General features: G+C 38.2%; 1 protein-coding gene and 2 pseudogenes across 4 annotated transcripts in view; all 3 read right to left on the bottom strand.

Annotated features, from left to right (window-relative positions):
- Window positions 1-707: 707 nt before the first annotated feature.
- LOC137217336 (tropomyosin alpha-4 chain-like) lies at window positions 708-5804 on the bottom strand (annotated as a pseudogene).
- On the bottom strand, window positions 3496-4676 carry LOC137217337 (regulator of microtubule dynamics protein 1 pseudogene; annotated as a pseudogene).
- A 1135-nt stretch (window positions 5805-6939) lies between the features above and the next one.
- Window positions 6940-24290, bottom strand: part of ABCB7 (ATP binding cassette subfamily B member 7) — a 139448-nt gene continuing 122097 nt past the window's right edge. For 3 of the 4 annotated variants that reach the window (XM_067723999.1, XM_067723997.1, XM_067723998.1), the window contains 2 exons: window positions 14122-14229; window positions 6940-7371 (listed from right to left, as the gene is read on the bottom strand). In XM_067723999.1, coding sequence (XP_067580100.1) covers window positions 7156-7371; window positions 14122-14229 — 324 coding nt within the window. In that variant the 3' untranslated portion in view covers window positions 6940-7155. The remainder of the gene's footprint in view (window positions 7372-14121; window positions 14230-24290) is intronic. The other variant, XM_067724000.1, reaches the window with a different exon arrangement.

The raw sequence follows: 24290 nt of genomic DNA, 5'->3' as shown, positions 1-24290 counted from the left end.
TTGTATTAGAGGACCTCTACATTCCTTCCAACTCTAAAATCCAATGACTTTATGAAACAGAAATGGAACAGGAAGTCACCAGTGAAAAATATTCTACTGTAGCTGTGTGAGAACAGGAAGTATGTAAACAATCCACTGCCTTTTTTTTTAACCCAAAATGTTCCAACCTATTTCTAATTAGAGCATGTACTTCATTTCCAACTCTACCTAGCTAATCAAGATACTAGTTTAATGTGTGGTTTGCAGTCAAGACATTTTTCCACCTTAAAGGTTTCCATCCTAATCATCAGAACTGAGAAACTGGGGGCAACAAAAAGTTGCCTTTCACTGATTGGTCATTAAAACTATGATATCTTAATGCTAAGTGAAAGCACTACAATTTGCTACCATTTTACCCATATTATGAGCAGTGCAAACAATTACTTCCTCTGAGACAATTTCAAACTTTCACCTTTTGCATAAGGCTGTAAGGCCATACTCCCAGAGTGTCTATTAAATTATCTGTACTTATTTGGAGTGTGTGAATGGCAAAATACTAATTCTCCCTATGCATTGCAGAAGAGTTGCTTCAATGGGAAACCCATTTCTAGTCACAAAGTCATATTATTTATTTAGTACTGATTATCTGCACAGATTGTTGTAACAATAAATCTGGTAAAGAACCTCCCTCAGAGTCATTTTGTCTTAACTAATCAGTTTTAACCAGCTTATTTGACTTTATATTGTCATTTATTATACAATTTACATTCAAAATCTATATACTCAATGCAGGGAGAGAAGGGACCTTTCTATAATTTAAGAAAGCTGCCATTGCAAACATATTTAAATGCTTTCAACTACTAATCCACAACAGAATATCCTATGATAAACCTACAAGGTAAGAGAATTATGAATATACATTGGCAAAAGTTGCTACTCCCTGAGACATCCAGCAATAAGGAAGGATAGGAGCAAGATGGCAGTGTGCACAAAGTGATCTAGAAATAAGGAAACATATAATCTTTAAATATCTTGCCTTTAAAAGCAAAACATATTTTTAAACTAGCCATCTTCACAAACTGAGCTTTGTCAGCGTCTAAGGGAAAAGGCAAAATATTTAACTAAAGGTATAGAAAAGGTGCAAATCCTTGCACAGGAGAAGTAAATGCGTATTTTGAGTTTATCCAAATGTTAAGGCCTCTTTCTGATTCTCACAAGTGACCCTCAGACTTGAGCTGTTCAAAAATTTCCAAATGAGCCCATCTGCTCACCAAGATATTTCTATGTTAAAAACCTGCAGGAAGGCATGTGGCCCAGTTTTCACGATCCCAAATTACCTTGGTTTCAATTTAATTTTTGTAAACTGGGATTCCCTTAGGAAGAAAGTAAAATTTTCAATCTTAAAAATAAAGGGATATTAAGAAACAAAACCCTATCCCTTGCTCCATTTTCAGAGGCCATATTCCAAAATTGTAGCTTATCTATCCCAAGACATTAAGAAAACATTATGTTGCAACACTGATTTAGAAATTTGTACTTTTGTGTATGTAATACTGTAATGTAAAATTAGTACATTATAATAAATGTCCCTTTTCTTGGCATTTCCTCTGAATGAATCATTTTAGGAAGCTTTTGTCTATTATGTCACTGTATAGAACCACCTTTCAAAGATGGAGTTAAGAGAAAAATATATGACTTAGTTGTGGCCCCTACAATAACTGAGTTTTTCAGGTAATTTTTTATTAGTTGAAAATACTGGTTAATGACCACAATGACCCAATGGTGTAGAGACCACCAGAGACCACCTCCAATCATATGAAAACAGCTTCAAATTTCTTAGTGGGGAAATTTCTCCACCCTAAAAACATTCCTATCTTTTTTTTTTAGTTTATGTAAAAATTTATTTGACCAAAATGTAGAAAAGTGATACTATTACATATGATACAGTTGCAAGAATCTAAATGAAAAGTGTGGGTTTTATTCAATTACACAATTTGCTAGTGTATCTCCTGGGTAGTGTGATGCTTAATAAATAGGAGTGAGGGGCAGAGGATTTGGATAAACTAGAAGCAGGGTGATTTTTAGTCAGAATTGTAAACTTGAGTTGGCCCCCACACTGCTGGGGAATGTGGAATATTCCAGCTCTGAGATGTTAACTGAGAAAGCAGAAATCTAACAAAGTCAAACTGTGCAGCCCTGTCTACAAAATACTCCATATCCAGTTTAATCAGGAGTTTCCTGGTCTTTTATTAACTTGGTCCTGAAGAAGGAATTAAAATTCCAGATAAGTAAATCTCCAATTTGCCAGTCCCTGGAGGATAGAGGAGATGAAGTTAGGCCAATTACTTTTTCATCCTTACTTTGCTGTCAGAGAGGGCTATTCTGTCCAATATTTGTTTACAGAAAGTCTTACTCAACTATTGATGGCTAGCAGTCTTTTTGATATGGCTTCTCTGAATAGGACTGAATTCTACAACATTCATTCCTGCTGAGTGGATGGCCTCATATCAGAGCAGATAAGCATGGGTCATTATTGGAATAAGACATCTTGGAATAAGACATCAGCTCCTCAGAGAACAACTTTAGAGTGAAAGAAGCATAGAGAAGAGCATATCAAGGATCTATCTAGAAAACATTTGGGTAATTATTATGACTCTTTTCCAAGCATTCTCATGCTGACTGCTCAGAGGATGTTTGTTCTGCATGGTGGAGTGTGGAAAAGAGCCAGGATGACTAGGTTAACCTCTGTGTGGTTTATGACTTCCCATAGTAACCCCACCCCCCTTTTTTGCTCTGGATGGAAAATCCCCACCCATTTTAATGTGATGGTTCCTGGCCTCCTATAATGTGACCAACGGTGGATATTCTTCAACCTTTTAAACTGACCCATGACTAGACATCAGAATCTGTGTTTTAAAAGTGTGGGGTTGTCTATTCTCCCAGGAGCCAAATGCCCTCAGTCTTGAGAGTATGCTAAATATGAAATACCCTGCCTACCTCAGGAATAAATGCAATTTAAGGATAAAAATAGAGCTGAAAAACCTGATGCTATTTGAAAAAAGGAAGGAACAGATTTAACTGGTGCTCAAAGCTTCTCTGATACAAAATATTTGGTCATGTATTCATAATTTGCTTGACATTTCCAGCAAAGCAAAGAGACAATAACAAAAGAAACTTCTTACAAGAGAAGAGAAAGACACGGAGCTCTGGAGTTTTTGTTGGAAAAAAACTCTTCTGTTTTGGTTCTATACAGTTTAGTTCATTTAGTGTCTGATCCAGTGTCTGATGTAAGCCCACGTTCTCTTCTTTGGCCTGGGCAAGTTTTTCTTCCAGCTCATCAATTGTCTTTTCCAGTTTTGCAACTGTTCTCTCTGCAAATTCGGCACGGGTCTCAGCCTCTTTCAGTTTGTCAGATAGAAGTTTAATTTCTTCTTCATGTTCATACTCCTTTTCAGATGCAGCCTCTGGCAACTTCAAGTTGTTAGTGACATTGAGTTCTTCTTCCAGGTTACCACATTTTATTTATTTATTTAAATGGTTAATGTATTTATTATCTTTATAATTTGATGAAAAGGCACTGCTTCTTACATATTTCATTGAAAAATTCTCAGTTCTTGTCACTGAAACCTGTAAGCAACTGAGCAGCTTCTGTCTGTATCTGTTTATCCTCCTCTGTGTGCGCTGGATAGTCCTTGGCGTTTGTTAGCCAGAAAGCAGCAAGCTGTTTGTTGTGTAGCTTCAAATATGTCTTTCCTAGAAGCAGCAAGTTTTTGCTGTAGAAGTTTGGATCCACTTGCTCTGCCCTGTGAAAGTAGCCTAAGGCCTCCTCATAGGTGGAACTAGGAGGAGTTTCAAACAGCATTTTAGCAATTCTTCTTTGATACCAAAGCATTTCAGCAAATGTGTAACACCAAATACCCATAAGGTGAATTGAGGTAGCATCTTTAGGGTTGAGTTCAACTGCTTTCTCAAAATGCTCCTTGATCATGTAGGCATTTGCAATTTTAGCCTTGATTCCTTCATAATCTCCAACATTGCTAATACAGATTACATACCACTTATGAGCTGCAAAACTTGATTCATTTTTTTCTAGTGCCCTTTTTGCATACTCTAGGGCTTCATAGACCAAGAGCTTTTTCTCCTTTTCTGAGGTTCCACTGAGTTGAGCTATAACACGTGATGCCCATGCCAAACGCCAGAGTAACTCTGCATCTTCACTTTCCTTGTACTGGGATAGCAACTGGTAAAGTTTTTCTGTTTCTCCACTTTCATATAGTCTGCTTGTTCAAGGATTTCTTCAACTCTGAAGACTTTGGCTGTAGCATGAACCACAGCAGCCTGGGAAATGACTTGATAAGCTTCAAAACCCAAATAAGACAAGGCAGAGAATAAAAGACTTCTTTTGAAAGCTCCTGGGTTTCCCATCACCTCAGCGCCATGGAGTCACCAAAGAACGCACTGCTCGCAGCTTCCAGCAGCACCCGTCGGAAGCTGAGGCCCCAGGGCAGTGCTATGTCCCAAAGGAAGGAGGCGCCAGAGTCGCAAGGCTAGTGCCATGATCTGCAGCTCGCAGGCCTGACCCCTCACCCCTCTGGCTGCTAAGAAGCGGGGCGGAGTGAAAGGCGCCCCAGTCTTTCCACAGAGAGCAGTGTCTGCCGGCTTCCGGCCCTGCTCTTCTTCCTCTCCACAGCTTCAGATCACCACATTTTAGTTCAGACACCTTGGCACGCTCCTCCACCCTCTCCAGCTCACCCTCCAGGATGACCAACTTACGAGTTACCTCCTCGTATTTGTGGTCAGCCTCCTCAGCAATGTCCTTGGTCTCTTTGAGCTGCATCTCCTGAACCTCCATCTTCTCCTCATCTTCGTTGCCCAGTTTTCTATCACCTTCATTCCTCTTTTGCTCTCATTTGCAGCCTTTTCTGCCTCCTCCAGTTTGCGCAGGGCTGTGGCCAGTCGTTCCTGAGCCCTGCCCAACTCCTCTTCAATGAGCTGGATGTGTCAACTGAGAGCTGCCACATCACCTTCAGCTTTCTCTCACCACTCACGCTCGCCATCCAGCTCCCACACTGTAGGCCCTGTGCGCGGTGCTCCGCCTCGTCCACCTGCTGCTGCAGGGCCTGGTTCTTGTGTTTCACTGCCTCCAGGGAGTTGAGGCCAGCCGTGGCGTGGAGGCGCATGCAGCGGGCAGTGGGCAGTGGTGGGCGCTCGTCTCGGCTCCAGTGAGAGCTGCAGAAGCTGCGCCCCAGCCCTCAACTCTTTGCCTACACCAGGTCCTATCCTTTGACTATACGTTTCCCATATCACAAAATCACTTACTTTGAATACCACTATTCATTCAAAATGAATATTACTAATGATTACTTCAATCTTACCTGTTTGATTATGCAACTAAGCTAAATATTTTCCATCAGCAACATTGGAAATGTATAGAAGGAATTAACAGAAGCAAAATTTCTATCTAACCACATTTCTAGTAATGCAGCTGGGTTATTCAAAGGACTTTTTGTTGTTGTTGTTCCTCAGAAAAGCAATCACGTCTATGGCTTCAGAGTAAGAATGTCCAAAACCCCCCATTTTGAAGCTGATTACGCATCTCAGCGTTAACTCCAATTCCAAAAGCAAGATCCTGCACCACTTACTGTGCTTTCAAAGACTAACCATAAAATACTGGCTTCAAGATACTTATCAAATCACCTTTATATAACAGCAGACCCAATAAGTTTAGATAAGTTTAGATATCTACCTACTAGTGACAATACAAATCAGAAAAAAAATTAATCTCACCCATACCAAATTATCACTTAAAAGACAATAAAACCATAGACAAATAAATACTTTAAGAACTTTTCTGAGAAATAAAGCCTCATTATATAGTTATGTGGCTGTTCATGATACACAAGTTTTTCAAGCTGAACGATTACTATCAACAAATTAAAGCAAATTCAAGTTGGAAAGGGAGAGGAGCTTTCTAAGTGAATATATACCAACATTTTATTAATTATTTCTTGATTATCTTGTTTGGGCTCCTCCTTGTTATTTCAAGCTTAAAGGAACTCATTAAACTACTGAAAAAGGAAGGGAAGACCTAGTAATAAAGTAATTCTGAAGTGTCAACACAGATTAGAGTCCTGATCATCTAAATATATGTGAAATCCTCTCCTATTTGCCTAAAAGTCATTAATAATTTTTAAGTAGATGTTGCTTTATACACATGTACACACATGCATGCGTGCATACATCCCATTTGGTTGTTTCTTTGTATAACTTCAGATAGCAAAAGCAGTGCATTTAAGATGGAAATAGAAAAGGCAATTAACTTCCTAAGCTTTTTAGATCACTCCCAGTATGGTAACTCTCAAATTACATCAGGGTTTATGAGTCTTTAAAAAGAAATGTATAAATTTTGGTCCAAAACAAAAGCAACACCTCATTTGGTGGAAAAATAAAATTCCCACCACTAGATGACAGTTACAATGCTGGTTAATGATGAAGAACATTCTACATACCAACATGAGAGTCAAGGTTTTTCCTCTTAAAGGTATATAGTGGCAAATAGTTTTTAAAATGTAAGTATAGTTAACTATCATTGAAGTATTTCAATGGGGGCAGCGGAGGAGAAACAATGAACCTACACTCTCTTCTTTATTTTTTAAAAAATTTTAAGAAACAGACACTTTCCATCTAAATTGTCAGCATAAAGGAGGTCTGAAAAACTACAAAACATTTGGAAACCAATCTGATTCATCTGGTTATGGATAGCAAATGGCTATCAGGCCTCAACAATGGAAATGGGGTAAAGTCAAATAGTAACAAAAATTATGCTTTGACCACAACTAAGGCAGTAACAAGAAAATAATTTGGGGATAAATATAAATATCACATTAAATAGATTGTGAAAGATGTAAAACTCAATTCCCTTTCCAAATAAATCTTATCTAAAAGAAGGATTATAGAAAATGGGAATGTACGATTTTTTTTAATAAAACAATTCTGCTTTAGTGCAAATGTGTAGTCAAGGAAAAAAAAGAAAGGAAGAAGGGAGGAAGGAAGAAAGAGGAGAGAAAGGAAGGAAGGGAGGGAGGGAGGGAGGGAGGGAGGGAGGGAGAAAAAAGAAAAGAAAAGAGAAGAAAAAAGAAAAAAGAAAAGAAAAGAAAAGAAAAGGTTTCATGTGACTTAGCAGGAACAGTTTCCACAGCCTTTCACACTGTTGACAATTTCTTCTTGTAGTTTCATCCTTTCTTCCTCTTTGGACACATTTTCTTTCTTTGCATCCCATTTGGGATTACCATGGTTCTGCACATGGCTGCTCTGTGTATGCCACATTTCTGAATAGATACTGCCTGGGTTAGCAAGCAAACCATGGTGGGTACCACGTTCAGCCACCTTACCCTAATAAGCAAAAACAAGAGAAACGTAGAGAAAGTCATATAACTAGCATAATAATTGAAAATACATAATACTTTCTAAGCAAGAATTTTGAAAGATTTGCATTCATTAAAATACCTTTCCCAATTCTTCATTATAGTACAAATAGGAAAAACTGAGGTAGGAATGCCTTCTTTACTGTTGAGCTATCAGTCCAGTGAACAAAAAGCTATGAAATTCCATACACCATATACCATTTCACTTAAAGGAAATAAAATTTGAATGTTTCATTTCTCATTTTGAAGAGCAGAAAAGGAAGGTGAAGATTTTCTAAAGGTGGTATTTTCTGTAATCAGTAAATCAAATTTACACAAAAGCACTGTTATTTATAGAGATTTAAAGGATTTTAAAAAAATATCCCAAAATCCTATGTGTACTTTAAAATAAAAAATATTTCTCCATGAAAAGTTTATTTCTTCCAGTAACTATTTTTCTTAACACTGGCTATTAAACTTAACATTGCATAGAATTGATATTGATTTCTAACTCTTATCTACAATTAATTTGTCTCCGGACAGCTACTGCTAAACATGTTGGGAGACAAAAGTAATTTTTTCACTTTTACTGGTACTCCTGGTGAGAGGACCTTTACAAATATACCCTTAAGCAAAATAACTGAAATTTGTGTGTGCCCACTTCTGAGTGGTTAAATTTAAGGCTTCTCCTTGATTGCTGGCTGGACAGTCTAGGAACTATTTCGCTCAGCTATATGAACTCTGGATCCTGAATGTAGTCCTCAACTTTGGTATCTGTGGACCACTTCACTGGCACAGAAGTCCCCATGGTTATGTATTTTATATTTTTTTATTTACCACTGTAAAAAAAATAAAAATCTCACTGCACAGACATAAAAAACACATTTATGGTTACCAAAGGGAATGGGGAGGAGGGAAGAACAAATTAGGAGTATGGGATTAATAGATACAAACTACTATATATAAAATGGATAAACAAAAAGGATTTACTGTATAGCACAGGGAACTGTATTCAACCTTCTGTAATAACCTATAATTGAATATAATCTGAAAAAAAAAGCTGAGTCACTGACACAATATTGTACATTAACTACACTTCAATTAAAAAAAATCCTCAATGAAAACTGCATCAAAAAGTATTAGAAATAATGGAATTATTTTTGCAGAAAACCAATGAAATAAATCACAAAAAATTTATCCTGCTATAAAAATGTATATTATGTTTTAAATTATTTTTATTTGTATTAAAGCATAAATGTACACAGCTTAAAAAGTCAGCTAATAATTACAAGTTTATAACAGAAAGTACAGTCTTTTGTCTCCTCCTTCTCCACCCTTGAATATCTCATCTCCAAATCTGTACCTATTTCTTCTGGCATTTACACACATATACATATTAATGAGATTCAGCACTTTTAACTATGCCTCACTCTTCACTCTCCTAATGCCTCACTCTTCACTCTCACTCTTCACTCTCAATGCCTCACTCTTCACTCTCCTAATAACATTGGTTATATCATAAATGTTATTTAATACACAGTATGTACTTTATTATGACTATGTATTATCTGTTGAGCCAAGTGAAGTACTAGGATTTTATATATATTTTCTCATAATATTTTATTCTTCCTGGACATAGTAACTGCCTTGTTTATTCATTTGCTTAGTTTTCTATGTCACTATTGGTAATTCTCTCTAAACTTTAAGCCTGTCTGAACAGTATTTTTCTCATAATCAACTATATGAGGTAATCTATTATTCAGTCCCCACCCTGCCCAGAGATATTTCTCTCACAGCTTTTAAGTTCTTTTCTTTATGCTCAATTCTGAAATTTTATGATAATTTGACTTTTATTTTTCTTTCCTCCATTTATTGTGGTGGGTTCTTGGTAGGCCCTTTCAATCTGGAAACTCATGCTCTGCAGTTCTGAACATTTTGGGGGTATTATTCTTTACTTATTTCCTTCCCTTTTTCCTATTCCCTCTTTCTAGAACAACCATTAGTCAAATGTTGGACCTCTTAGACTAATTCTCTTGTTTTCTTATCTTTCCTCTATTTTCTCTTTTTTTGCTCTACTCTTTAGAGATTTTCTTGACTTTATTTCAGAAATGACTATTTTCATTTTCAAAATCTCTCGTTCTCTAATTGTTCATTTATTTATTTACTATCCCCATTTTAAATTTGAAATGTTGCAAGAATGGTAAAAATGAATACCTATATATGCTTCTCCTAGGTTAGCAACTGTTCATTTTTCCACATTTGCTTCCTCTCACTTCATCTTAGCTCTAAATTTACACTACTTTTTGCTAAATCATTTAAGAATGAGTATTGGACATCATTACATTTCTCCCCTAAATATTTCATTAGCATGTATCTCCTGAAAACAAGGACATTCTCCTACATGACTAAAATACAACAATATCACACCCAAGAAATTTATCTAATATATAGTTCATATTTTACCGATTATCCCAATAATATCCTTTATGTATATATTTTCCATCCAGGATCCAATCAGGATCAACACATTGAATTTATAAGTTTCCTACTCTGTGTGAGTGTGACAATGACATTTCTAAAATGTCCAGGCTTTTTTTTTTTTTTTTTGGCAGTACGCGGGCCTCTCCCTGTTGTGGCCTCTCCCGTTGCGGAGCACAGGCTCCAGATGCGCAGGCTCAGCGGCCATGGCTCACGGGCCTAGCCGCTCCGCAGCATGTGGGATCTTCCCGGACCGGGTCATGAACCCGTGTCCCCTGCATCGGCAGGCAGACTCTCAACCACTGCGCCACCAGGGAAGCCCCAGGCTTGTTTTTTAAAGAATGCCCTTCACGTTGTATTTGTCTACTTGTTCCTGATTCTTAGATCCAGGCTAAACATTTTTGTTGCAATACAATATAGGTGATATGTCCTCAGTGTATCATATTAGGAGGTACATGATGTCATTTTGCTCCACAATTAATGATTTCAGTTTGATAACTGGTTAAGGTAGTGTCTATCAGATTTCTCTATTTTAAAGGTACTTTTTCTCTTTGTAATCAATAATTAATCAATGGGTTATGCTTTCAAACTGTGTGAATATTCTATTCCCCAATAGTTTTTCACCATATGGTTTTAGCAAACAATGATATCCTTATGTGAATCATTATTACAATGGTGGTTGCAAAATATGATTCTATAAACTTATCATTCCTTGTATGTGTTAGCATTTTTTTCTCCGAGTTATAATTAACATACAACATTACGATAGTTTCAGGTGTACAACATTACATTAGTTTCAGGTGTACAACAGTGATTCAGTATTCTTATATATTATGAAATGATTACCTCAGTTAAGTCCAGTTACCATCTGTCACCATACAAAGTTATGAAAATATTATTCACTATATTCCCTATGTGTACATTACATCCCCATGACTTAGTTTGTACTTCTTAGTACCCTTCACCTATTTCATCTGTCTGCCCTGCTGCCTCTGGCAACCACCAGTATGTTCTCTGTATTTATGAGTCTGTTTCTGTTTTGTTTGTTCATTTGCTGTTTTGTAGATTTCACATATAAGTAAAATCGTACAGTATTTGTTTTTCTCTGACTTATTTCACTTAGCATAATACCCTCCAGGTCCATTAACATTGCTCTAAATGGCAAGATTTCATTTTTAAAAAAGAGCTTTCTCTAAGTACAATTATGGAATTATAGATTAGTTTTTTATTCAATGTGTTGTAATTCATTAGTATCATTATTTATTTTTGACATTCAAATCATCCCACACTTGGCCAGTGGGAACCCATTCAAAATGGTTCCTGTGCCCTTGTGATATGCCTTCATTAATTTCCCTGCTCCAAATATGGAATCAGTCATTTCTCCAAGGAGTCTTGGTTCCTTTTAGTGAGGAACAGTATTTAGTGTCCAAGATCTAGGTGCTAGTTACACTCATTACTACTGGAATTTCATTGCTTCTAGGCCTTTTCACTGAACAGAGTTAGGAACATTTTTTTTCATCATGAACTGATATTGACAATTCTGTTCCAATATAACATCACAAGGCTCTTCTTATTTTCCCATTCCATATCTGTATATTTCTTCTCCCAAGTAAGACCTCTATTTCTCAACATCAATATATTTACTCACATGCTCAGTCTTACAGTATACACAAAATAGTTTCAAAACAGCTACTCTCATGCTACTACCAAAAACAAACTTACTAAGTTCAAGTCTGAGTTATTTTTTTTCAAGTCTGAGTTATTTTTATCCTTATAATATATTCCACTAAGGCTAAATAATCAGAGTAATGTGTTCAAAAGTTATTTGGGTTAATTCTGCATGCTATTTTTCTTCTACACAGTTATGTTATTAATTCATTATGTACCTAGTTTTACTTCTTTATGTTTGTATTCAATTCCTGTTTCTGCCCCATCCTTGTTGATTTTTAAATATATAAAAACATTAGCATGGTTCAAAAGTTAAAAATAATACAAAAAAGTATAATCAGCAAAGTCTTACTCCCTCCCCTTTGTCTCTACCCCTTTTTGTCTCCATCCTGCAGGTAAACAATGTCTTTAGTTTCTAGTTTATCCTCCCAGGGTTTCTTTTTGCAGAAACAAGTAAATATACATATGTTTCCCCCACATCCTCCTTGCAAAAGGTAGCATACTATATACTCTTTTGCAGCTTTCTTACTGTCACTTAACACTGTATCCTGGAACTCATGCAATATTAAGTCTTCTTTACTTTTTTTCTTAACAGCATTTGTCCTTATTTTAAAATGCTATATTTTCCATGACCTCTGATGATATTAATTATATTTTTAAGTTTTCTTATGCTCTCTGCATTGTCTATATTTTCTACTGAATTTTTTTCTGCTTGCTTTGGAGGCCTTCCTTTATTATCCACTGACACTTAAAAATACAGTATTAAAAAAAGCTTACTGGAAGCTCTATGTGCCTGGGAGTGGACTTCTCAGCTGTTGGGTTTCACTGTAGGATGATCATATGGGTATCTGGTCATTTTGTGGGGGTCCCCAAATATGAACATGTTTTTTATGGGGCTACTTTTGTTTCTCTAGAGAAGAATCCTCTAATTATCTGCTGGTGAGGGAAGAAGTGGTGACAGTAGAAATAAATAATTGGTTGGCAAGGTTCTTGGAGCCAGTGGCACAGGAGGGTCTGTGGTCTTATTCTTCGGTATGTTTTGATTTCCAGTTAATCTCGCCCATCTTTGTTAATGTTCTTGGTAATTTTCTTGTGTCCAGAGCCTCTCTGACTCAATTTCCTGACAAGTAAACCTCCAGTCTCTTGCCAAGGCTGGGAACGGGTAATCACCAGGCTGCAAGAGGAAGGGCCTTGGGAACTCTGTTATGCAGACTTAATATTAATACTACCAGAGACTGTTGACGGAACACATGAGGTCACATTAGTTTCACTAGAAAATGAAAATCTCTGATCTTCATAATCAAGCAATTATAGAACCATCAAATTCAACAAAAAGAGATTTTAGATACATATGGTATGATCAATAGTTAGTTCCAATTATAATCCAAACCCCAAGTGGCAATGTTATGATATAACTGTAGAGATACTGTGAACCTCCTGGCATGAGGTAGGTAAGCACATGCTTGTTAAAGTACTTTTAACATTTTATATTTACAAGAAAAGGCTCTATGTACATGACTGCATACAATTGGAAAGTTTAGTAAAAAGCACAAAAGAGCAGATTTTATTTCAGATACCTGAACATCAATGAGATAATAAAGTATATTTACAAAATTTCCCATTTAAGACATGCTGGAACAAGCATACTGAAGAAAATCAGTTTATATTTTAGTGAATGTTAGCATTTTTGAACAAATGAACAAAAAGACCTAGGATAGAAAGTGCACAGGTAACACATAAAAGAAATAATATATATATCACAGAACTGAATATCCCATAAGAAATTTTAGTGGCATGAAAAATTCTCTCTCAGTATAGACAGTACAAGAGAATGCTTCTTCTCTCTTAACTCCCAGTACTCAGGCTTTCAAAATGATAAAAAATTGAAGGCTTATGTATTAGAATGGAGAAATAAGCATAGAAAACACTGTTAGAAATAATCAAGTACAAAGGGGGGTGGGAATAAGATATCCCTACAGAGAGGAGAAAAGAAAAACTATTACAATTTTCAAATCTACCAATCGCAATAGTGGCACTCTGATTTGTTCAGAACATTTAGACAGTATACTCTTATAGTAATTCCCTCAGAGAAATAAAGCAGGCTGTCCTTTTTCTTACTTTCCTCATGAGGAAAAAGATAAAATAAAAATGGCCATGCATGAAAATGACTTTATTTTATGGTAATTTTCTTTTAGACATCAAGGGTATGTGCAGGTATTAGAAAAATGAAAATATAAAATACAGTGAAGACAATGAGCAAAGATTCTGTACAGAGCAAAAATGAATAAAGAAAAATTATTTTAAATACATACCCTTTAAAACTGCCTCTACCATATTAGGATTTAATGCCTTCCTCATCTAACTTTGCTTTTAAAACTTTAATAGAGTGAGTTAATACAGTTTATTCATTTTTGGAAGTGGTATGCATTATTTCTTATCAAAAGGAGGTAAAAATGGAATCCTATCAGGATTCAGTCTTACTCAAATAACACAAAATTCTATAACTTTCTTTAGAAACAATATTTAAGTTGCTTGTGTTTGTAACAATTTCTAATGTTCTTCAAACACTAAACTTTAAAGTTCAACCTCTTACCTGGTCCAAGACAATGATCTCATCTGCATCAACAACTGTTGACAATCTGTGTGCAATGAAAACAGAAGTTCTGTGTTTGACCGCATCCCTCATGGCACCAAGAATAGTCTGCAAGTTTGACAACAAGAACAGTAGGAGGGGAAAAAAAGATCTATTAGGCAAATGTATATTAAAATACTCATGTATCTCTGAAAAGAATATATAAAATGCTCGTTAATTTGGTATTATATAAACTTTATACCACTACCAAATATTTTACCTAATCTAATAATTACTAAGAAGAGAATAAAATCAAAGAGGGAAGGTGAATATGAACATATTATTATGGAAAAAATTAGCTTTAAGATAGGCAATATTTCTTTAAATTATAAAGTTTGGGAGAAGGTAGATATTTTCTACACATAAAAACAAACAATAACAATGATGAATCCACTGATATCAGGAGCATAATAGCCAGATATGTTTATCTGGACAATGAGAGCAAAAACAAAATGAGGAGGGACTCAAGTGATAGGATGTGGAGAAGTACAAAAAAAATCAAGAAAGATAGGAAACTCAAAGGGTACAGGAGCAGTTGCTTTTCCTCAGTTCAAACACAGAGGATGGAAAGGGTGACAAGGACAATGATGCATGTTTAACTTGAGAAAACTTCTTTTTCAAAAGCAGTCTGACTTCTTAAGGCATTCTGGAAAATACATTTTTGTCTACTGCGTGTAAAATGTAAGGCAGCTGTATACATATTCACCTATACTTGGAAACCTGGGTCTAAGTACAGGAAGCTAGATGGAAATAGCAGTGTGGGGGATGGTGATATTCCCAATGGCTTCCTAAAGGTACCTCTAATCACTGTATTTATTAAAGAAATAAAATTATCATGAATAGATGGCTACCCAGGAAAAGAAGACCTTATATTTTACTATGGCAGACTGAAAATCAAGCACAGGGTCAATTCTAAGAAAAATTGTGATGTCTGGGGAGGACTCCTCTTTCCTACCCTCCAGAACTTAAACTCTCACATCCTACTGATGTTCTGGACCTTTTTAAAAGGTTGATTAAAATTTACCAAATCTTCCGGTAACTCATTCCCTCAAGGGGGAGTGTTCTCTGCTAGCAATTAATGGGTTATGCTCTGTGAGCTAATAAAGATACGTGACTCAAATAATGATGTTGTTAGGACTCTGAAATTGTGATAAATGTGGATAACACATTTTTAGGTACAAAGTTCTTGTAAGCAGATTCCTACTATGCATATGAATGGAGTCTGGTGCAGCTTAAGGTTTCCTTTAAATATATCAGTAACAAATCCTCAGATTAGCTCATGATGGTGGAGTAGAAGGACGTGAGCTCACCCCTTCTTATGTAAACATCAAAATCACAATCAACGGGTAAACAACCACTGACAAAAAAAACACTGAAACCTACCAAAAAAGATACCCTACATCCAAAGGCAAAGAAGAAATAACAACAAGACAGTAGGAGGGGCACAATCACAATAAAATCAAATTCCATACGGGCTGGGTGCTTGACCCACAAGCTGGAAAACAGTTACACCACAGAAGTTCTCCTACAGGAGTGAAAGTCCTGAGCCCCACGTCAGGCTTCCCAGCCTGGAGGTCCAGCAACAGGAGGAGGAGCCCCAGAGAATCTGGCTTTGAAGGCCAGCAGGGTTTGATCACAGGAATTCCACAGGGCTGGGAAAAGCAGAAACTCCACTCTTCGAGGGCTGACACAAGATCGTGTGTGCACCAGAAACCAGGGGAAAAAAGCAGTGACCTCATAAGAGACGGGGCCCAAACTATGTGTTAGTAATGGAGGGTCTCCTGCAGAGGTGTGGGGTGGCAGTGGCTCACTGTGGGGATAAGGACACTGGCAGCAGCAGATCTGTGGAGTACTCATTGGTGTGAGCCCTCCCAGAGGCTGCCATTAGCCGCACCCTACAGCCTGTAGGCACCAGTGCTGGAACACCTCAGGCCATGCAACCAACAGGGTGGGAACACAGCTTCACCCATCAGCAGACAAGCTGCTAAAAATCTTGCTGAGCACAGCCCTGCCTACCAGAGGAACAAGACCCAGCTCCACCCAGTAGGCAGGGACCAGCCCCTCCCATCAGGAAGCATGCACAAGCCCTTTAGACAGCCTCATCCACTAGAGGACAGACAGCAGAAGCAAGAACTACAATCCAGGAGCCTACGGAATGTAAACTGAAATCACAGAAAATCAGACAAAATGAGATGGCAGAGGAATGTGTCCCAGATGAAGGAAAAAGATAAAACCCCAGAAGAACAACTAAATTAAGTGGAGATAGGCAATCTACCAGAAAAAGAATTCAGAATAGGTACTGTGGGAAAGATGGCGGAAGAGTAAGACACGGAGATCACCTTCCTCCCCAAAGATACACCAGAAATACATCTACACATGGAACAACTCCTACAGAACACCTACTGAAGGCTGGCAGAAGACCTCAGACCTCCCAAAAGGCAAGAAACTCCCCACGTACCTGGGTATGGCAAAAGAAAAAAAAGAAAAAACAGACAAAAGAATAGGGACGGCACCTGCACCAGTGGGAGGGAGCTGTGAAGGAGGAAAAGTTTCCACACACTAGGAAGCCCCTTCGCGGGCGGAGACTGCGGGAGGCGGAGGGGGGAGCTGCGAAGCTGTGGAGGAGAGCACAGCAACAGGTGCGGAGGGCAAAGCGGGGAGATTCCCGCACAGAGGATTGGTGCCGACCGGCACTCACCAGCCCGAGAGCCTTGTCTGCTCACCCGCCAGGGCGGGCGGGGCTGCGAGCTGAGGCTCTGAGGCTCGGGTTTCGGTTTCCGACAGAGCACAGGGAGAGGACTGGGGTTGGCGGCTTGAACATAGCCTGAAGGGGTTAGTGCACCACGGCTAGCCGGGAGGGAGTCCGGGAAAAGTCTGCACCTGCCGAAGAGGCAAGAGACTTTTTCTTCCCTCTTTGTTTCCTGGTGCATGAGGAGAGGGGTTTAAGAACGCTGCTTAAAGGAACTCCAGAGACGGGCGCGAGCCGCGGCTAAAAGCGCGAACCCCGAAGACGGGCGGGAGACGCTAAGGCTGCTGCTGCCGCCACCAAGGGGCCTGTGTGCGAGCACAGGTCACTCTCCACACCCCTCTTCCGCGGAGGCTGTGCAGCCCGCCACTGCCAGGTTCCCGGGATCCAGGGACAACTTCCCCGGGAGAACGCACGGCGGGCCTCAGGCTGGTGCAAAGTCACGCTGGCCTTTGCCGCCACAGGCCCGCCCCGCACTCCGTGCCCCTCCCTCCCCGCCAGCCTGAGTGAGCCAGAGCCCCCGAATCAGTGGCTCCTTTAACCCCGTCCTGTCTGAGCAAAAAACAGACACCCTCCAGCGACCTACACGAAGAGGCAGGGCCAAATCCAAAGCTGAGCCCCTGTGAGCTGTGAGAACAAAGAAGAGAAAGGGAAATCTCTCCCAGCAGCCTCAGAAGCAGTGGATTAAAGCTCCACAATCAACTTGATGTACCCTGCATCTGTGGAATATATGAATGTCAGACAACGAATCATCCCAAATTGAGGAGGTGGACTTTGAGAGCAAGATTTATGATTTTTTCCCCTTTTCCTCTTTTAGTGAGTGTGTATGTGTATGCTTCTGTGTGAGGTTTTGTTATGTATAGCTTTGCTTCCACCATTTGTCGTAGGGTTCTATCCATCCGTTTTTGTTTTTAATTTTTTTCTTAATAATTAATGTTAATAACTTTATTTTATTTTACTTTATCTTCTCTCTTTCGTTCTTTCTTTTTTCTTTCTATCCTTCCTTCCCTCCTTTAGACAACGAATCATCCCAAATTGAGGAGGTGGTCTCTGAGAGCAAGATTTATGATTTTTCCCCCTTTACCTCTTTTAGTGAGGGTGTATGTGTATAATTCTGTGTAAGATTTTGTCTGTATAGCTTTGCTTCCAACACTTGTCCTAAGGTTCTATCCGTCCTTTTTTTTTTTCTAAATTAGAATTTTTTAATTCAGTAACTTTATTATACTTTATTTTATTTTTACTGTATCTTCTTTCTTTTTTCCTTCTTTCCCTCCTTCCTTCCTTCCTTGCTCCCTCCCTCCCTTCTTTCTTTCCTTCTTGCCTTCTTTCCTTCTTTGCTTCTTTCTTTCTTTCCTCCTTCCTTCCTTCCTTCCTTCCCTCCTTTCCTTCTTTCTTTCCTCATACTTCTACTAATTCTCTCTACTTTTTCTCCCTTTTATTCTGAGCCGTGTGGATAAAAGGCTCTTGGTGCTCCAGCCAGGAGTCAGGGCTCTGCCTCTGAGGTAGGAGAGCCAACTTCAGGACACTGGTCAACAAGAGACCTCCCAGCTCCACATAATATCAAACGGCGAAAATCTCCCAGAGACCTCCATCTTAACACCAGCACCCAGCTTCACTCAACGACCAGCAAGCCACAGTGCTGGACAACCTATGCCAAACAACTAGCAAAACAGGAACACAACCCCACCAATTAGCAGAGAGGTTGCCTAAAATCATAATAAGGGCACAGACACCCCAAAACACACCACCAGACGTGAACCTGCCCACTAGAGAGACAAGATCCAGCCTCATCCACCACAACACAGGCACTACTCCCCTCCACCAGGAAGCCTACACAACCCACTGAACCAACCTTAGACACTGGAGACAGACATCAAAAACAGCGGGAACTACGAACCTGCAGTCTGCAAAAAGGAGACGCCAAACACAGTAAGATAAGCAAAATGAGAAGACAGAAAAACACACAGCAGATAAAGGAGCAAGATAAAAATGCACCAGACCTAACAAATGAAGAGGAAATAGGCAGTCTACCTGGAAAAGAATTCAGAATAATGATAGTAAGGATGATCCGAAATCTTGGAAATAGAATGGACAAAATGCAAGAAACAGCTAACAAGGACCTAGAAGAAATAAAGATGAAACAAGCAACGATGAACAACACAATAAATGAAATTAAAAGTACTCTAGATGGGATCAATAGCAGAATAACTGAGGCAGAAGAACGGATAAGTGACCTGGAAGATAAAATAGTGGAAATAACTACTGCAGAGCAGAATAAAGAAAAAACAATGAAAAGAACTGAGGACAGTCTCAGAGACCTCTGGGAACATTAAACGCACCAACATTCGAATTATAGGGGTTCCAGAAGAAGAAGAGAAAAAGAAAGGGACTGAGAAAATATTTGAAGAGATTATAGTTGAAAACTTCCCTAATATGGGAAATAGTTAATCAAGTCCAGGAAGCACAGAGAGTTCCATACAGAATAAATACAAGGAGAAATACGCCAAGACACATATTAATCAAACTGTCAAAAATTAAATACAAAGAAAGCATATTAAAAGCAGCAAGGGAAAAACAACAAATAACACATAAGGGAATCCCCATAAGGTTAACAGCTGATCTCTCAGCAGAAACCCTACAAGCCAGAAGGGAGTGGCAGGACATACTGAAAGTGATGAAGGAGAAAAACATGCAGCCAAGACTACTCTACCCAGCAAGGATCTCATTCAGATTTGATGGAGAAATTAAAACCTTTACAGACAAGCAAAAGCTGAGAGAGTTCAGCACCACCAAACCAGCTTTACAACAAATGCTAAAGGATCTTCTCTAGGCAAGAAACACAAGAGAAGGAAAAGACCTACAATAACGAACCCAAAACAATTTAGAAAATGGGAATAGGAACGTACATATCGATAATTACCTTAAATGTAAATGGACTAAATGCTCCCACCAAAAGACACAGATTGGCTGAATGGATACACAAACAAGACCCTTATATATGCTGTCTACAAGAGACCCACTTCAGACCTAGAGACACATACAGACTGAAAGTAAGGGGATGGAAAAAGATATTCCATGCAAATGGAAACCAAAAGAAAGCTGGAGTAGCAATTCTCATATCAGACAAAATAGACTTTAAAATAAGGACTATTAAAAGAGACAAAGAAGGACACTACATATTGATCAAGGGATCGATCCAAGAAGAAGACATAACGATTGTAAATATTTATGCACCCAACATAGGAGCACCTCAATACATAAGGCAAATACTAACAGCCATAAAAGGGGAAATCGACAGTAACACATTCATAGTAGGGGACTTAAACACCCCACTTTCACCAATGGACAGATCATCCAAAATGAAAATAAATAAGGAAACACAAGCTTTAAGTGATACATTAAAAAAGATGGACTTAATTGATATTTATAGGACACTCCATCCAAAAACAACAGAATACACATTTCTCTCAAGTGCTCATGGAACATTCTCCAGGATAGATCATATCTTGGGTCACAAATCAAGCCTTGGTAAATTTAAGAAAATTGAAATTGTATCAAGTATCTTTTCTGACCACAACGCCATGAGACTAGATATCAATTACAGGAAAAGATCTGTAAAAAATACAAACACATGGAGGCTAAACAATACACTACTTAATAATGAAGTGATCACTGAAGAAATCAAAGACGAAATAAAAAAAATACCTAGAAACAAATGACAATGGAGACACAACGACCCAAAACCTATGGGATGCAGCAAAAGCAGTTCTAAGGGGCAAGTTTATAGCAATACAAGCCCACCTTAAGAAGCAGGAAACATCTCGAATAAACAACCTAACCTTGCACCTCAAGCAATTAGAGAAAGAAGAACAAAAAAGCCCCAAAGATAGCAGAAGGAAAGAAATCATAAAAATCAGATCAGAAATAAATGAAAAAGAAATGAAGGAAACAATAGCAAAGATCAATAAAACTAAAAGCTGGTTCTTTGAGAAGATAAACAAAATAGATAAACCACTAGCCAGACTCATCAAGAAAAAAAGGGAGAAGACTCAAATCAATAGAATTAGAAATGAAAAAGGAGAGGTAACAACTGACACTGCAGAAATAAAAAAGATCATGAGAGATTACTACAAGCAACTCTATGCCAATAAAATGGACAATCTGGATGAAATGGACAAATTCTTAGAAATGCACAACCTGCCAAGACTGAATCAGGAAGAAACAGAAAATATGAACAGACCAATCACAAGCACTGAAATTGAAACTGTGATTAAAAAACTTCCAACAAACAAAAGCCCAGGACCAGATGGCTTCACAGGCGAATTCTATCAAACATTTAGAGAAGAGCTAACACCTATCCTTCTCAAACTCTTCCAAAATATAGCAGAGGGAGGAACACCCCCAAATTCCTTCTACGAGACCACCATCACCCTGATACCAAAACCAGACAAGGATGTCACAAAGAAAGAAAACTATAGGCCAATATCACTGATGAACATAGATGCAAAAATTCTCAACAAAATACTAGCAAACAGAATCCAACAGCACATTAAAAGGATAATACACCATGATCAAGTGGGGTTTATTCCAGGAATGCAAGGATTCTTTAATATACGCAAATCTATCAATGTGATAAACCATATTAACAAATTGAAGGAGAAAAACCATATGATCATCTGAAAAGATGCAGAGAAAGCTTTTGACAAAATTCAACACCCATTTATGATAAAAACCCTGCAGAAAGTAGGCATAGAGGGAACTTTCCTCAACATAATAAAGGCCATATATGACAAGCCCACAGCAAACATCATCCTCAATGGTGAAAAACTGAAAGCATTTCCACTAAGATCAGGAACAAGACAAGGTTGCCCACTCTCACCACTCTTATTCAACATAGTTTTGGAAGTTTTAGCCACAGCAATCAGAGAAGAAAAGGAAATAAAAGGAATCCAAATCGGAAAAGAAGTAATAAAGCTGTCACTGTTTGCAGATGACATGATCCTATACATAGAGAATCCTAAAGATGCTACCAGAAAACTACTAGAAGTAATCAATGAATTTGGTAAAGTGGCAGGATACAAAATTAATGCACAGAAATCTCTGGCATTCCTATATACTAATGATGAAAAATCTGAAAGTGAAATCAAGAAAACACTCCCATTTACCATTGCAACAACAACAAAAAAATATCTAGGAATAAACCTACCTAAGGAGACAAAAGACCTGTATGCAGAAAATTATAAGACACTGATGAAAGAAATTAAAGATGATACAAATAGATGGAGAGATATACCATGTTCTTGGATTTGAAGAATCAACATTGTGAAAATGACTCTACTACCCAAAGCAATCTACAGATTCAGTGCAATCCCTATCAAACTACCACTGGCATTTTTCACAGAACGAAAACAAAAAATTTCGCAATCTGTATGGAAACACAAAAGACCCCGAATTGCCAAAGCAATCTTGAGAACGAAAAAAGGAGCTGGAGGAATCAGGCTCCCTGACTTCAGACTATACTACAAAGATACCATAATCAAGACAATATGGCACTGGCAGAAAAACCGAAATGTAGATAAATGGAACAGGATAGAAATCCCAGAGATAAACCCATGCACATATGGTTACCTTATCTTTGATGAAGGAGTCAAGAACATATAGTGGAGAAAAGACAGCCTCTTCAATAAGTGGTGCTGGGAAAACTGGACAGGTACATGTAAAAGTATGAGATTAGATCACTCCCTAACACCATACACAAAAATAAGCTCAAAATGGATTAAAGACCTAAATGTAAGGCCAGAAACTATCAAACTCTTAGAGGAAAACATAGGCAGAACACTCTATGACATAAATCACAGTAAGATCCTTTCTGACCCACCTCCTAGAGTAATGGAAATAAAAACAAAAATAAACAAATGGGACCTAATGAAACTTCAAAGCTTTTGCACAGCAGAGGAAACCATAAACACGACCAAAAGACAACCCTCAGACTGGGAGAAAATATTTGCAAATGAAGCAACCGACAAAGGATTAATCTCCAAAATTTACAAGCAGCTCATGCAACTCAGTAAGAAAAAAACAAACAACCCAATCCAAAAATGGGCAGAAGACCTAAATAGACATTTCTCCAAAGAAGATATACAGATTGCCAACAAACACATGAAAGAATGCTCAACATCATTAATCATTAGAGAAATGCAAATCAAAACTACAATGAGATATCATCTCACACCAGTCAGAATGGCCATCATCAAAGAATCTAGAAACAATAAATGCTGGAGAGGGTGTGGAGAAAAGGGAACACTCTTGCACTGCTGGTGGGAATGTGAATTGGTTCAGCCACTATGGAGAACAGTGTGGAGGTTCCTTAAAAAACTACAAATAGAACTACGATATGACCCAGCAATCCCACTACTGGGCATATACCCTGAGAAAACCAAAATTCAAAAAGAGTCATGTACCAAAATGTGCATTGCAGCTCTATTTACAATAGCCCGGAGATGGAAACAACCTAAGTGCCCATCATCGGATCAATGGATAAAGAAGATGTGGCACATATATACAATGGAATATTACTCAGCCATAAAAAGAAACGAAATTGAGCTATTTGTAATGAGGTGGATAGACCTAGAGTTCGTCATACAGAGTGAAGTAAGTCAGAAAGAAAAAGACAAATACCGTATGCTAACACATATATATGGAATTTAAGAAAAAAATGTCATGAAGAACCTAGGTGTAAGGCAGGAATAAAGATGCAGACCTACTAGAGAACGGACTTGAGGTTATGGGGAGGGAGAAGGGTGAGCTGTGACAGGGCGAGAGAGAGTCATGGACATATACACACTACCAAACGTAGTAAGGTAGATAGCTAGTGGGAAGCAGCCGCATGGCACAGGGATATTGGCTCGGTGCTTTGTGACAGCTTGGAGGGGTGGGATAGGGAGGGTGGGAGGGAGGGAGACGCAAGAGGGAAGAGATATGGGAACATATGTATATGTATAACTGATTCACTTTGTTATAAAGCAGAAACTAACACACCATTGTAAAGCAATTATACCCCAATAAAGATGTTAAAAAAAAAAAAGGCAAAAAAAAAGAATTCAGAATAATGATTGTGAAGATGATTCAAGACCTTGGAACAAGAATGGAGGCAAGGATTGAGAATGCAAGAAATGTTTAACAAAGACCTAGAAGAACTAAAGAACAGACAAACAGAGATGAACAATATAATAACTGAAAATGAAAAATACACAAAGGAATCAATAGCATAATAACTGAGGCAGAAGAATGGATAACTGACCTGGAAGACAGACTGTTGGAAATCACTGCCATGGAAAATAATAAAGAATGAAAAGAAATGAAGACAGTCTTAGAGACCTCTGGG

The sequence above is a fragment of the Pseudorca crassidens genome, chromosome X (assembly GCF_039906515.1).
Source record: "Pseudorca crassidens isolate mPseCra1 chromosome X, mPseCra1.hap1, whole genome shotgun sequence".
Taxonomy (NCBI): domain Eukaryota; kingdom Metazoa; phylum Chordata; class Mammalia; order Artiodactyla; family Delphinidae; genus Pseudorca; species Pseudorca crassidens.
Note: the sequence above shows the minus strand (reverse complement) of the source record. Positions and strands in the feature narration are given on the sequence as shown.